General features: G+C 35.7%; 1 protein-coding gene across 4 annotated transcripts in view; it reads left to right on the plus strand.

Moving 5' to 3' along the window:
- nav1a (neuron navigator 1a) overlaps positions 1 to 15,153 on the plus strand; it is a 259,387-nt gene extending 244,234 nt beyond the window's left edge. For all 4 annotated transcript variants that reach the window (XM_056449848.1, XM_056449849.1, XM_056449850.1 and 1 more), the window contains 11 exons: positions 267 to 471; positions 1,945 to 2,042; positions 2,133 to 2,225; positions 4,191 to 4,359; positions 4,942 to 5,177; positions 5,266 to 5,420; positions 6,761 to 6,832; positions 6,978 to 7,174; positions 7,365 to 7,483; positions 9,851 to 10,054; positions 10,142 to 15,153. In XM_056449848.1, the coding sequence (XP_056305823.1) occupies positions 267 to 471; positions 1,945 to 2,042; positions 2,133 to 2,225; positions 4,191 to 4,359; positions 4,942 to 5,177; positions 5,266 to 5,420; positions 6,761 to 6,832; positions 6,978 to 7,174; positions 7,365 to 7,483; positions 9,851 to 10,054; positions 10,142 to 10,225 (1,632 nt within the window). In that variant the 3' untranslated portion in view covers positions 10,226 to 15,153. The remainder of the gene's footprint in view (positions 1 to 266; positions 472 to 1,944; positions 2,043 to 2,132; positions 2,226 to 4,190; positions 4,360 to 4,941; positions 5,178 to 5,265; positions 5,421 to 6,760; positions 6,833 to 6,977; positions 7,175 to 7,364; positions 7,484 to 9,850; positions 10,055 to 10,141) is intronic.
- The last annotated feature ends 1,711 nt before the right edge of the window (positions 15,154 to 16,864 follow it).

Genomic DNA, 16,864 nt, shown 5'->3' on the forward strand with positions numbered 1-16,864 from the left:
TTATTTTTGTAAACATTGATATTTCGAATGATTTACAAAGCACCTCAAAAATGCTTTAATATGATACTATATACATGTATTTTTTATGTGTATATCTGTTCCCAGCTGATCCAAATATGTCATGTTGGTTAAAGCAAGCAGCTTTAAAGCATTAGAATAAACACCCTGTAATGCTATGCTACACCACTGATAATAAGCGATGGTCTTTTTTGCCTTTGATTTGACTTGAGAAACCTTTAATCACGTCTGATTTTTTCTCATTGTAGAATATGGTGGAAAATCTAAAGGCAGAAAATGACCAGCTGAAAACAGGAAGTGCTCCGTCATCTCTTGTACTTCCCTGTGGTCCTCCGTCTTCTTCCACCTCTCAGCCATCCGGCCTCGCCAGCCTCATGAGCTCCAACCAAACTAAACCAGCCATGAGCCTCACCAAATCCTTCAGCCTAAGCCTCAACGAGTGCTTCACCGCCGGTCAGTCCCTTCAGTCACCAGCCAACATCAGCAGTTACTAATGGCTCAATGCTTTCCTCCACTTATTTTCATATGCTTTTTGGGTAACACTTTATTTTGATGCCTATTTGAGTATTAGTAGACTGTCTGCTTAATATCTCTTGATACTGCTGCTAAACAGACATTTAACTGACTATAAGACACTTTGCAAGTACACCCTAACCCTAACCCCAAGTTCTTAACCCTAACCCTAACCCTAACCTAACAGTCTACTCATAATTTAATGAGAATTAGTTGCAATGATACTTAAATTCAGCAAACAGACCATCAAAATAAAGTGTGACTGCTGTTTGGAATTTTTTATCAAAAAATGGTTGATGAAAACTTTTAAATGCGCATACATTTTGAAAATGCTCATAAAAAAGTTTAGCGAACAACTAACTAGTTAGACAATTTTTAAAGTACTATAAAACCAAATTTACTTAATTTCCAGCATGTGTATCAAAAAAGCCATGTGATTTGTTTTTACAGATTATGTGGTTACAAAAATGGGTGCGATCCCAGATAGCATATGAATGTGGGCTACTTTAGGCAGTTATGCGGCACTGGTGGTATTCCTTTGGCCCAGACAAAACGAATGTGAGCCTGGAGTGGCCCACCTGTACAATAGTAAAGGGGGGCCCAATATTCAAGTTCATGTATGGGCCATTTAAGACCAAGATTTGGCACTTATGGCAAAATGTAATCTGAAGGTAAACCTAATGTGGCCCATGTGAAAAATTATAAATTTGGCTCAAATGATGGAGGACAAATGTGGGCCACAGTTGGCAAAAATGTGGCATAGTCATTTAAGGGTAATCTGGGTCTAAACCTAAAGTGGCTCACACGTGTAAGTGCAAATGTGTCCCATTTATAGGGTTAGTTTTGGTTCATTTGGTTGAATTGTGGCTGATATGTAGTATTGCTTTGGCTTAATTGTGGCCTAGATCTGGAAAACAGGAGCGGACCGCCCAAGTGCCATCATTCCATGCGGTATGGGGGCTGGATCTGGCCCAGAATAAAAGCAAACCGTAGCCCAGAATAGGGTCAGTTCTGGTTCATTTGGTTGAATTCTGGCTGCCATGTAATATTGCTATGGCTTAATTGTGGCACATATCTGGTAAACAGGAGTGGACCGCCCAATTGCCATCATTTCATGCAGTATGTGGGCCGGATTTAAGTGTCTGGTGTGGGCCGGATTTGAGCCATGTGAATTTTGCTTGCTGGGATGTAACAGCATTAATGCACCAACCACATTGAACAACATCTGAAATGTTATTTTGGTCATTCTAAAATCCCTCAGCCAAAGTCCATCATTAAAGTGGTTCTATATAATTACCTCTTGGTTTTATGCAATAGTCCAGTTTTGTGCATAAGTTTAATTCACATCTTTGGATTGCAACATAGGTATGACCTCAATAACTCAATAGTTAAATCACTGATTCTGTCCCCCAGATGTCGCTCCTGTGGAGTTATTGAGTGTGTCGTGTCAGAGGGATGAGGTGTTTACTCGTGTGGTGGTCCGTATAGCTGATCATCAAGTGTCCAGAGAGGTGAATATCCAACAAACACGATCAAAATCAATTTAAATGCTTGAATGATATTTCAAAGATGATATTTATTTTGTGATGCGCAATTGGCAGGCAAGGCAGCAAGATTTCTACATCGGCTCTGTGAAGATTCATGGGAAGACCAAGTGGTCTTCGCTAGACACAGACATCGCCACAATCTTCAGGGTGAGCTCATGTCCTGTCAAGATGGTTATAGATGTTTACATGTTTGTGAAAACAAGGGTGATTATTCATTCATTTATTCATTATCATGTCATTTATCTTGTTAAATGTTAATATAATTATAAACGCACTGGTTCATTCATGGCACAAATAGTTTCACAGTTTACTCCACATTGTCATTTACATAGCAAAAATAATGCAAATCCCATTATGTTCTAGTGCCAATAAGCATTTATCAAATGTTTGTTGTTGCCAAGAAAAATAAAATAATACAAAAAAGATAATATATACTAATAGTTGGATAGACACACCACTTTATAGGCCCCCTGAACTCAAAATTGTAGTATTTCTTCGGTTTTTCTTCATGCTAGTGTGCTCAAAAACCATTACAAAAGAGGTTTTAGAAGATATAAGAAATCACAATTCCATCATCATAAAGTAATTCAATGATTTTGATAACATCCCTTCGCATTTCAGACTCCCATCTAATCTTTTGACCAATCAAATGCTCTCTAGAATTTAAAACACTAAAACTGCAACTAGAACCAGCCACTTGTTTACACATTTCATTTCTCACATTTTGTTCTAGAAGGGATAAACTATTTAAAGGGATACACTCAAAATATGACATGTTTGTACTGTTTGTTCAAAATACTTATTTAAAATGAGCTTAAACAACACAATTCTTGGGTTTTCTTAATTGATTTAGGTTTAATCTACTTTAATTTGTAAAAACTAATAAGCTGACTTTCTTAAAGGTGCAGTAGGTGATCTGCCTAAATGCTATCCGTTAGCATAATACGTTTGAAACACAATCCCTCCTCTGCCATCCAAAGTACCTCCTGAAATCACAAAAGCGCAGAGACCCACTAGATCATGTAATCCGTCAGTTAGAAAACTTTACAGTACTTTATAAAACTATTATAGTATTATATCGAGTATGTTTTCAGTTTTGTAGTAAGCAAGCAAAACTAGTCATAATGTGCAATATGTCATGCATGCAAGGATAAGCTAGATTAGCTGGATACACTCTTTCACTCTCACACGCTTTGTCCTAAAGCGACTACTGTATGCCTTGGCCAGCGGTGTGCAGGAATTACACTTATTTTAAGCCATACTTACATGCTATTTCAGAGTAAATTCATTTATTTGAATTTATATTAAAAAAAAAATTTAAATAATAGTTTACATTATTTACATTGGCATGACAGCGGTGCAGTGAGTAGCACGATTGCCTCACAGCAAGAAGGTTGCTGGTTCGAGCCCAGGCTGGGTCAGTTGGCATTTCTGTGTGGAGTTTGCATGTTCTCCCCTGTGATCGCGTGGGTTTCCTCCAGGTGCTCCAGTTTCCCCCACAGCCCAAAGACATGTGGTACAGGTGAATTGGGTAGGCTAAATTGTCCGTAGTGTATGTGTGTGAATGAGTGTGTATGGATGTTTCACAGAGATGGGTTGCAGCTGGAAGGGCATCTGCTGCATAAAACATATGCTGGTTAAGTTGACTGTGGCACTGTGGCGACCCCTGATTAATAAAGGGACTAAGCTGAAAGAAAATGAATGAATGAATTATATACATTATTATATAACTGAATCAATTTACATCTAAATAATAATTATTTTATTAAACTAACACTAACAATTCTATCTAAAAGCTATCTTATATTTTCTTCTAAAGTCAGCATTTTTCTCCGACTCCTGTGTGTAGGCTCAGTAATTTTACTGTTATAGTGATTTATAAGTTATTTACCTTGCTTTTAAAGTGAAAAAACTAAACATAAACATACATAGGAGGCTGACAAAAATGGTGATTTTAGGAGAACATTTCTGATGGCATTTAGAGGTTTTTGCATCTGAACTCTTTATATATTTTTTTTATCACTGTTGTGCATTATGTGGAATAAATGTAGTTTTTTTTATTAATATTTTGGGGTATTGATAACTAACATGTTCTCTTTGTCTTTTATACAGGACTATATCTCCCAGTTGGATCCGGGTGCAAGTATGGGTCTGTCTGTGGACTCTATCCACAGCTACTGTATTAATCAGAGCAGGAGGGTACTTGGAACCGAAGACCCAGAAAGTTCACCCTGTGACTGTTTACAAGCGACCCCTGGACTCGTCACGGTTACCCTCAAAGGTGAAAAAACACACATTCAATCTGTCACATTCTTCAGCAACTTCTTTTATACAGGTACCTCATCTCATTCTATGCCTTCAAACATGAGGTTTCAATTTCCTTAAGTGCTGTGCGAATTGACAAAATTACAGACAACAGAATAGATCTGATCTTTATTTTTTCCATATAATATTAAAATCTCTGACTTCCTATATAAAGTGTTGTGAATGATAATTAATTCCAATGTGCTCTTAATGATAGCTAATCATTAATTTAGTCCTTTTAGCCAACATTCTGTTTATTATTAAAAATACATCATTTATTCTCCCTCATATGGTTTTTAGCCTATCTGAGTTTTTTGTTGAACACAAAATAATTTATTTTGAAGAATGCTGGTTGCTGTGACCCCTCAAATTCCAAAGTAGGAAAAACATATTACCATGAATGTCAATGGGTGCCAGCATTCTTCCAAATATCTGCTTTTGTGTTCAAAAGAAGAACAAAACTTATATAGGTTTTGAACGAATTTGAAGAAATCCATTTTTGAGTGAACTGTTCCTTTAAGACAACACCCCTCTGACCTCATCTCTCTCTCCATTGCAGGTTTGAAGGAGAAGTGTGTGGACAGTCTGGTGTTTGAGACACTCATCCCTAAGCCCATGATGCAGCACTACATCAGTCTGCTTCTGAAGCACCGGCGCCTGGTCCTGTCAGGCCCCAGTGGCACAGGGAAGACTTATCTAACCATCCGTCTGGCCGAATACCTGCTGGAGAGGAGCGGACGTGACCTCAACCCCGCCCTCATCAGCACATTTAACATGCACCAACAGACCTGCAAGGTGAGGCTTGGAGACACACTTTCAGATGAGGAGGAGCAGCACTCTGAGCTACAGTAATGATGACATATGCTTGTCTTCTGTTCCTCAGGACCTCCAGTTGTACCTGTCTAATCTGGCCAATCAGATTGACCGAGACTGTGGCACCGATGACATACCATTAGTTATTATATTGGATGATATCAGTGATGCAACTTCCATCACTGACATTGTTAACAGTGCACTGACCTGCAAATACCACAAATGGTGAGTTGGGAAGGAGTATTGTGTTATCAGGAGTATTGTGAATCCATATTTAATTTTTAAGCACATTACTAAGCACATTTTTCCCAAAAACTTCCTATTAATGACATAATAATGTGACACAAAACAAATACATTATGAATTAGGTGTGTAATGGCTCACGGTTGTTCCGTGATTTGTACGTATCACAACCCATGGTTCAGAACACACGTGACCCGCGGATTAATAGATTTTTTAAACTTGTAGATTAATCCTAAATTTGCAACGATCGCAGACCACCTCTCACATCATTCAAATTATATGTCTGAAAGCATTTAGGCCTTCCTGTGAAATATAATGATGACGGAAGAAGTTGTGATAGGTTATTCAGGATGTGGTGGGTTTCTTAGGCTATTAAAGGTGTTTTCTGTCACTGCTTGTTTAGCCTGCATTAAAACATTCAGTGTAAGCTGCACGATTAATCATTAAAAGATCGGGATCTCAACACCCACGCAACATAAATTATAAATGATGGTGATTTGCATATATTTATTAATCCTTCAAATCGCTGCATTCAAATCTGTGTTTGAAAAACGCAAAAATCAAGAAAGAGATTCAGTCTTTAGTCTTTTTCAGTTTGTTATAAAGTCAAATAAGTCAAATAACACAGACGTACTGGGATAACAGTTTATAGTTTAGATAAAACCCCTGATGTTTATGGTAAAGATTAAAATCGTCGTCATTTAACTTGATGCTCAAAATGAAAGTTGTAGGCAGGAATTACATTATTTACCCGATAGGTGGTGACAACCAGCCATTAAAAAAATATTCAACTGAATAATTCTTCAAAAATGACACATCTAGCAATAAAACATGAAGTTTTATGAGTGAATGGATCATTTATTGAAACTCCGACTAATAATAAAAATGTATTGTACAAATTACAATGTCATATTTATACATTTAGCGTTATCGGCAACAGTAGTAGTAACAGTGAATTTTTCACAGTACTGAATATTTTACTATTAAACTACTATTTTTATCCAGCTGATTATTTCGTCATTTTATTTTTAATAAAACTATAGGTTCTCAGTTCTGTGTGCTAAACCAAAAGTTTCTTCCAGTACTGTTTTTGTAATAAATGGAAAGCAAATTGCATTTGTCTCCTCTCTTTTTTGGCTGATCCAAAAAATGGTCCGATCTATGACTAAAAAAAACATTCTGTGATCCGAACCGTGAGATTTGTGATCCGTATAATATAATATATACTGTAATATATGTTTGTAAATGGATGGGTTTTGTGTCATAAAACAATATGAATACTTTTTTGTCTTGGATATTAATTTGTCTATTGTTTATTTCAGTCCTTATGTCATTGGAACCACAAATCAGTCATTTAAGATGTCATCAAATCATGGTCTGCACCTCAGCTTTCGGTAAGACCCTTGTTTCTTTTTTAATCTAGTTTGTAATGTTTATGGTACGATAAAATAAAACATATAGAAATGTACCTTACCTTGCAATGCCATAGTCAAAGAAATGTAGATCCCATGTTTATTGCAATTTTCTATTTGTCTGAAGAATGATCACCTTCTCCAACAACGTGGAGCCTGCCAATGGGTTCCTGGTGCGGTACTTGCACAGGAAGTTGATCGAGACGGAGAACAACAGCAAAGATCACAATGCTGAGGTGCTGAGGGTTCTGGACTGGGTGCCTAAACTCTGGTACCATCTCCACACCTTCCTGGAGAAACACAGCACCTCAGACTTCCTCATAGGTACAGCTTTAAATCTTCTGACTTACAGAAATGAGAAAAAATTCATTGTTTAATCACTGGTATTTGTGATGGGGAAATTAATCTACACCACACACTAACTCTCAAAGTATGCTTTGCTATTTAGAGCCCTACACACCTTCTCATAGCCATGCTTTCAAAAATATCTCAACTATGGCTTTTACCTTCGCAGGTCCCTGCTTCTTCCTGTCTTGTCCAGTATCATTAGCAGAGTTTCGCACCTGGTTTATTGACCTCTGGAACCAGTCCATTATTCCTTATCTTCAGGAGGGAGCAAAGGATGGTGTGAAGGTGAGCTACTGTTTACACATGTTTCTCTTATTTGATCCATCGGTTTCAGGTCTTGGATTGTCTGCGAATGATCTGATGAGTTGATTCAGATTTGGTTGATTAGTAAGGCCCCGTTTACACTAATGCGTTTTCGTTTTAAAACTGCGCTTTAGAATGAAAAACTATCCGTATCCACACTAGCGTTTTACCCAGCATTTCTGAACAACTCTCCATCTTCATTAGACCGCTTAAAAACGCACATCACGTGACCACACACACACTCTACATGCGCTGCAGCATATCTAGCCAGATGAGAGCTGTACTCGTCAGACTGTTCATTAAGGATCTACCGCTGGATCCAATCTCACTATATTTGTTCAACGTGATATTTAATTCATCTTGTTGTCTATATCTAATGACATATTCCCTGACTTTGGTCTTTTGAATCTCTATCACTTGTTCTCAGGTAACATGTTTTGGCTCAGCGCAAAGATATGTTATTAATTAATGTAACCATGTACATTCTGTATATTGACTGATTGTTTGCCTTTATTTCCTATATTCCTATATACTTATTGTATGTTACACTTTTATAATGGCCATTACTGATTATTAAAACTGATATTCAGCAAAAGAGAGGATATGTTTCGTATTTTTAATGAAAATGAAATGAGGCAGTAATGTTATAGGCTTCGTTTTGTTATAAAAATGCATACAGTGAAGATGACGCTCATATATGCAGCACGACGCCTCAACATTTCTTATGTCTGTTAAGTTGTTAATATCAAAATGAAAATAGCAGTTCCTTATATCATGTTTTCATTTTATTGTTAAGATGAAACAACATACGTATCCAGGGTGATGTGAATAAGGTTAAAGTACACTGTTCCCTTTGAAGATTAAGCCGACGTGTTTTCCATATCAAACTTTTTTTGCAGCAGCATTTTAGAATGAAAATGGCCTCTTCAGCGTTTCCAAACACACCGTTTTCAGCGCTCGAAAACTCCGGCGTAGTGTGGATGGATGGCATAACCGAAGCAAAACTTATGCATTTTAAAATGAAAACGCATTAGTGTAAACGGGGCCCAAGTTCATGAATATGTGGTGTTGGTGGTACCAGATAGTGTTTTGACAGAAAATTTAGATTTCATTTTAGGCTAAACAAACACATTTAACAAGCTAAAAAAAGAAATATATGATGGTAATTTTCACATCACAACACACTTGCTGCTAAATGACACAACAGCAGAATAATCACACGTAAATAATTAGGAGGATATAGCCTACAAAAAGGTCCTGATCTGCCCTTGGCCTACACACTGTAACATTATTGTCTTTCTTATGTCATCATTATATTTTACAGGAATGCCCAAATGCTCCCATGCATGCAATTTGAATGATGCCAGAGGCATTTCGAATTCCTCTGTATATTTACTAGCCAGTGTTGTTGATTGATTAACATGATCATTTCACATGAACAAGACTTCACTTCGTAATTAATTACTTAATACTAGAACTACTGAGGTGGTCATTGTGACTGTTTTTAAATGTCGTAATTTAATAACCCACATATCTATAATCCCCTGACTTTTCCTAAATATGTGTATATTTCTTCCAGAAACATTGTTAATATATTAAAATTACAAAACACAAAAGAGCTGTTAGTACAGTATTTCTACCTTTAATTACCATAGTGGTCAAAATGACCACATGCGTTTCAGTGTCTGCTACTTTTCTCTGTAACTAGAAATATTACTGCCTCTGTTGCCTTGCAAATTCCTGATAACATAAAGATAATTTTCGGAAAAAAACTTTAATTCAGTCATGTATTTCAAAACAACATTTACAGTGCTGTGAAAAAAACCTTGCCCACCTGCTTGTAAAAGTAAAAATGAAAGTGAAGTGTGGATCTTCGTGGGTGGTCTAGTTGCTTGTGCACAAATATAGGCTGTGTTATGAAAAAGATCAAATTTTTAGGGTAATGACTTCATAGAATTTGACAAGAGATGTTCAAAGCTTATTTTTAATATCTCAACAGAAGCTTTGAATGTAAATATGACGTCTTATATGAGAACGGTCAGAATATGGTGATTGTAGTAGTTAAAGAAATCTGGTAGTTTCAGTGTTAAAGCATGTATGAAAAGAGTGCCTTTCTCTGTGGTTGAAAAAAATGCAGGATTCATCTACAAATTTATAATTATTTAGCTGGTGATGTGTGTATGATTAACTACAATCCATTACCCACCTTAGTATGTTGTGTAAAGAGGACCTAGGTTTTGGACAATCTTTTACTTAAACATTGTTCTTTGGTAATGATTCATGCTGTTTTGCGCTTTGTCAAAGTGCAGTGGAGTCTTGAAACTCAATTTCTGCATTCATATGTTTCAGGTCCATGGTCAAAAAGCAGCCTGGGAGGATCCAGTGGAGTGGGTGAGAGATACTCTACCCTGGCCTTCAGCTCAACAGGACCAGGCCAAACTCTTCCACCTCCCTCCACCAACCACTGGCCCTAACACTGCTCCAGCACAGCAGTCCAATGATGAAAGGTCCCACAAGGACACTGCCCTGCCCACGATGGAGTCCGATCCACTGGTGAGTGTTTAGTACAGCTAAACCTGAGCCTGTGTAAGCAAATGGGAAGTGTATTGATGTGCTGTTATCGTTCTGTCTTTCATTCAGATGGCGATGCTGCTGAAACTCCAGGAGTCTGCAAACTACATTGAATCGCCAGAACGGGACATTTCAGGCAACCCCACTTTCTAGGCACTGAAGAACGTAAAAATCTTGATTATGGCTAGTGCTGTTACAAAACACTCTTCTGTACAGCGAATTTGCACCTCCTGTCTCCTTTAAGAGGTTTGCGAGAGTCAAGAAGAGGAACTCTCAAGAACATCCAGGTCGGGGCAGACAAAACTCTCAGTCTGAAAGAAAAACGAAAGAACTGATCTTGCCAGATTTGGCAGGAATCTGTTTTGCACTGTTGTCTTAACCAGTCCTTCCTTTGCTTATCTAACCTGCAAGTTGCATGGCAATACTTGCAACAGAAGATTGTGAAGATTGGATGATTGTGAAGATGAGATGTTCTTATCTTCCACACCAGTAACAAAATGTGCTCCACATTTGTTCAATCTTACTGCTGTTTTGGGTAATATCTGCCCATATGGACCAAAAATCAATTTATTCTTATTTGCAAGAGCACTGAAACTCCATCCTCAAGATCAAGACACCTGAAGCCTGTGCACAAAGGTGCAGTTACAATATCATGCCATTTAGACCAACTCACATGGATGCAAAATGTAATGTACAAGACGGTGCTTAGAATTCAGCCTTAAATGATGTCCCTCCATATATCATAAAAGTCAGTTCCATAGCAATCCGAATATAACTCTGTATTACCTCACAGTTTGCATAGTGATGCAGTTTCAAGGTGCAGTACATACCCATAACCAGGATGCATTATTCAAACATGCAGATATGAAGGAGACGGGCATAGACTGTAGATCCCTTGAAAGGATGCACTTTGATTTATAGCTTTCAAGAAAAAAGCACTGTCTGTTCACGATTCAAGGATCTTTTTTATAGACGAAGCAACCAACCAAGTTATTCATTTTCATTGACAGTTGGAGGCAACATGAGCAATAGAGATTGTCAGCGATGGACAAGTTGAGTAAAGTTCAACTATATGCAATTTTGACGCAATGTAGTGTCTACCAGTGGGAGAGCAGACAGTGAACCTCATGTGATCTGCCTTCTGATATTATTTGTCATTCATTGTAAATGAAAGTTGCTTTTAGTGACACTTGGAGATGCAGCAAAGCTGAGCATGATAAACAGTTAATATGGTTCATCTCAGGCGATTTAATCGCTGTCAGTAATAACAGAGGTGCTGCTACCAGTGCCTGAGAGTAGTTTGTAACGACTTACCTTCAGTAATCATTTGAAGCAGTGCATTGAATCTAAGGCCTGTGAATACTTCATTTTCTACAGTCCACCATGTCTCATGCACAGCTGATCATGCAAGCCATTCAAACTATATGTGAAGATGAGTGTATTCTTGTGGAGATGATTTCAAGCACCAAATGACTTATGTGCTGTTATCCACAAAAAAAATGTGCTGTGACTTGGATTGGAACGTTGACAATGACAGTATATGTCCAGGTTTACTTTCAACACCCAAGGTGCTCATGGATCAAAATCAAAGGCTTTGTTCTCACTGACACTCCAAACCCAATTCACTGATGTCATTAATGTAGCAACTCCTGTAGGCCCTGTTTCCACTTGGTATTAACATGCATTTTAAATGCGTCTGCTCCGGCTTTGTATTGTTAAATTCAATATATTTTGTCACATTATTTTGTGTGTCGAATGCTGTTCATCAACATATTGGAGGTTAAGCAACTGGGAAAGGAAGAAAGCTTACAGGATATCAATGGCAGCAGCGATTTAGATCATAATCTGTTGTCATAATTAGATTCTATGCCAATTTGGGAGCATGCAGAGTGCAGTCACAGAAGTTCTGATCAATAAACAAGCCCAAGTTTAAATCTTAAAAGTAAAATAAAAGGAATAGTTCACCCCAAAATTAAGTCACCCCATAATTTACTTATCCTCAAGCCATCCTCTGTGTATATGACTCTCTTCTTGAACACAGTCAGAGTAGTTTTAGGCACTTCCATGCTGTATAATGTTGTTGCGTAGTGACTCTTTTTAGAAGTGCATCATAAAATTAACCCAAATCAGGGGGTTACCGCTTGTCTTCTGAAGTGGATTGAAGTGTTGTTGTTTTTTTTTTTACTTCTTTTTTCTTTTTTAAATTATTAACTTAAATCACTTCCAGGCACTCTCAAGAACATTTTGGCTGACTATTTTTATCACATATTTTAGTGCATTTAGTACAATATGTCCCAATTATATTGAGTATTCTATGCATTTCCGACAAGTACGCAATTATTACCTTACAAATATGATGTGGCAACATTTATTATTGACTACCTCCAAATGTGGTTTCTGTGATCTGATCACAAAACAGATAGACATTAAATAGACATTGTTTACACCTGGCTTTAGTGCCGAAAGCTTGTAAATATAAATTGTAACACCAGATTAAACAAGGACACAGATACAGTATACTGGGTATTGACTCCACTGCCTGAACAATTTGAGCTCCTGCCAAATAAGATGCTCGTGGATTGGGTTTGAAAACAAATCAGGATGATTTACAGTGTGAACAAAGTCAAAATAGCTTAAGCAATTTGTTTTGATAAGTTATGTCTGGCCTTTGTTATGTCTAGAAGTTCAAAGCAAATCTTTCAGTTGCACACACGCTTATGTGCATATGTTTATGTTAGTCTGATATGACAAAGTGACAACAGAATTGGTTTTTATCAAGTCAGAGAATGACCCCACATCAGGGTCTTTCCTAATCTCTTGAATTATTCCTGTTACACACAGTAAAAAAGTAATACAATGGTGGATTATAACTTATGAATGCGTTTGCTGTTGGCTGATAACAGGTGCTCCAGAACTGAACATGCATGAAAGCTTTAACTTTGAGAAAAAAAAAACAGTTTAAAAAGGCACCTTATCATGAGACACCCAAAGGACCTGTTGGCAAACAATATAAAAGAGCAATGTGATCTTCTACCTAATGGATTTTCTCATACCAACTGGTGTTAGTAGCAGTATAGCACGAGCCGTTTCAAACGCAAAATGTAAATTAAATCAAAATATCAGTTTGCCAACACTCCCATTGCTTATGATGATGCTTGTGCTTGTGTTTACGTGCCCTGTTACTGTCAGACGTAGCTCTACAGACGAATAACCAGAGGAGTGTTTTTTTAAAGGTCTTTTTTTAATACTTTTTTACTAAAAGATCTTAGTCTGGCATTTGTAAATAGGATTTTTGCAAAAAAAAAAAAAAAAAAAGAAGCCAAAAATACATTAAAAAAGGCCGATGGTAGAATAAGCACGGTGATGATAACAAATAACAACTATAACAACTGAATGTGTCTGGATAGATTTACATAACAGCAGGTCACGGTCATCTCTCAGTTACGGCCTTTCCTATAGGGGCAAATTAACTGCCACAAACTAACTAGATCATGTTGCCTATGTACATTTTTTTCTCTATAAAAGTGTCCTCCGTATACTCTTCCGGATCGTACAAGGTACTACAGTAAATAGCTTTTACGATTGAGTTGGCCGCAGTAAAAAACAGTAAAACGTAAGTGGCGGCAGAGTTTCAAATCACACAAGTACCTCAAAATCTGTCTTAACAACTCTTTGTATGATCATAGACATCTCTTAAAGGAACACTTCACTTTTGTTTTGGAAATGGCTGCAGCAGGCGCAATGATATTAGTCATGGTATAGCAGTAAAGTTCCTTGATTATTACACCACAATGAGAGTATAGTTCCTAGCCAAATCGGCTTAAAAAATAGCAACTGTTCATTTTCCATCTAACTACAGAATAGTCAGGCTTTAAATATAGGAAAATTATTAAAACTCTCTTTTTTTCTTCATGACATGCTAATGTTTTAATCCGAATCAATGATTTATGCTAAGCTAAGCTAAACATACTCCTGCCAGATCCGGAGATCAGCTGAATATATTCATAAATGGTGAAATTCAACTGTTTAACACTAGAGGAGCTGGATAAAAGCCAATGGAGTGTTCCTTTAATATAGCTTATGGATAGATTTGTGGCTTTGGGGGAAGATTTCCCAGTATTCGTCTTGAAAATGTGCCTAATATAAGCCTACATTGCAATACCTAATCGTTTTGCAAGGGATTGTCAGCTGTGGAGGATAAGAATGTGAGTGAACATGCTATGCGTTTATTTATGCTAGCCTATAAATTACATTGAGATTTGAGCTCGTGAGCAGTCGTGTTTCCAAATGTGCTCGAAAAGGAGGCAGCTTTGCCAGCTAGCACAAACTAAAGCCATTTCCCACCATCTCTTCTCATGTTAAAATATATTTACATCATAGTACAGTGTGCTTTATCATATCTACTGTCTTTGCGTAAGAACTGGTGTACATTGGGTAACCTTAAATGGAGTCTTGATTAATTTATTGATTATTTTTACTGGTTTATGATTAACAACGCTGAATGTTCGAACAGGCACAGTAATAAAATTAAAAAACCTGTGCTTTTTAGACTCATGCTTTTTAATTGTTTCACAAGGTTTAATAAGAACTGATTTTGTCACTATGCAGCGTTGGAATAATGTTTTAGTTAAGTCGTCAGCACCAATGACAGATGACAATGGTATATGTGATAAGCTAATGTGCAGGTTTGGTGTTGTTGATGTGTATCACCATTGTTTGTCTGGAAAAACACATTGGACCTACACGTCCCAATGGGATTTCAAACAAAAACTTCTCTTCTTTTTTTTTCTTTTGGATGTTGTTTTCTGTTTAATAAATCTTTCTATTTTGTATAGGACATTGCAATTGTAAACATTGTAAATAGTAAACTCATCTGCGACCACAATCACAGTAAAATATTGAAAGAATCGGCCCTAAGATGAGACACCTTTTGTTAATGTCATTTTTATTATTATTGTTATTATTATATTTTGCAAATTGTCTGCAAAAGGGTTATAAAGGCATGTGCTGAGCTGAGAGAATTTCATCCATCAAGTATTCACTCACGTTTTCAATAAACTCGTGCCATCCCTACAAGAACACTTCTCGTTCTCTGGTCTCTTGTTTTTTATAGTCTCGTGTTTGTCTACACTAATCCAGATATATTTTTTGTTTAGCTTTTGTTTGTTTGATTTTTTAAATGTTAATGTCTTCAACAGCTTATAAGTCAGTATAAAAATGAGAGTTGTTTTTTCTGCACTTAATTATGTAAAATAATTATTCATATGTAATGATTTTGAGTAGCACTCAAAATTTGACATGTAAAATTGTATATTATATAAATTATATATAAAAAATTTAAATGTATACACAATATTTATTCCTTTTTTTAAATATTTCTCAAAAGATTAAGAGAATTTTCACAGTATTTCGGTAACACTTTATAACAACTGCACACTATAAATAATTTATTAAGCATTAGCATATGGTGAATTCATTATTTATTAATCATTAACTCTTAATTTATTATTATTAATAAACGTTAGTAAGCAGTTTATAACTGCAAATACAAATGCTGTATTCTTGACTTTTAAGCACATTTATAATGTGCTTAATAATTGTATTTTTATAATTTGTGAGTGATTTATTTTTTCATTACTAAATTAAGTATTGCATTATTTACAAACCATCTGTATTTAAGAGTAGTTGATGGTTTTTCTGATCATTGAGAATCATTAAGTAAATGACAAATAAACTATTTTACCTAATGAACTAATAAGTATAAAAATGCTTATTATTCAGGTGTATAGTAATGGTTATTATGTATGTTAATAAATACTTTATTAACACAACTTCATGCTGTTTAATATCAATTGAACAATAATATTTGCATTCCTATCTAGAAAATAAAAGTACTGTAAAAATTGGATACAAACAACATTATATTTTTAACAATATAATATGATACAACATTTTAATGTTATTTAGCAATGTTTAAACTCTAGTAATTTTATTTTAAATAAAGTCGCAAAGATTTGCAATATCATAGTTTCATTTGTGTATCTTCAAATGAATAGAAATGAATAAAGTAGTTTATGTTCATTTTTCCTGTTTAGAATAGAACTGAGCCTTTAATTGTCATTTATGAGGGATTTATAAAGCATAAATAGTCCTCACTTTAGATTAGGTCACAAAACTGGATGAAGTTGAGTTAATAAAGCAATTATATTAACATATAAATTAAATAATAGTATATGCCTGAATAATAAGAATTATAAATGTTAATTTGAATAGTTTATTAATCATTTATTTACACATTCTGAATGATCTTCAAAAACCACCAACTATGCTAAAATAACTGGTTGGTAAATAATGCAATAATTAATTTAGTAATGAAAAAATGAATCATTAACACAGTATGAAAACATAATTATTAAGCACATGTGCTTATAAGTTAAGAAAAGAGCATTTGTAGCTGCAGTTATAAAATGCTTACTACGGTTTGTTAATGCTTAACAGATAATGAATTCACTATTTGCTAATGCTTAATAAATGATTCATAGTGTGTATTTAATATAAAATGTTACCAGTATTTCCTATAGTTTTTTATTTGGGAGAAAGTCTTATTTGTTTTATTTCGACTGGAATAAAAGCAATTTTAACATTTTTAAAGCCATTTTAAGGCCATTTAAAGCCTTTTATTCAATTAAAGCCTTTAAATTGCCCTTTAAGCTGAATACTAGTATCTTGAAAAATATCCAATAAAATACTTTGCGCTGTCATCATGGCAAAGACCAAATAAATTAGTTATTA

Source organism: Danio aesculapii, chromosome 23 (genome assembly GCF_903798145.1).
Source record: "Danio aesculapii chromosome 23, fDanAes4.1, whole genome shotgun sequence".
NCBI lineage: Eukaryota > Metazoa > Chordata > Actinopteri > Cypriniformes > Danionidae > Danio > Danio aesculapii.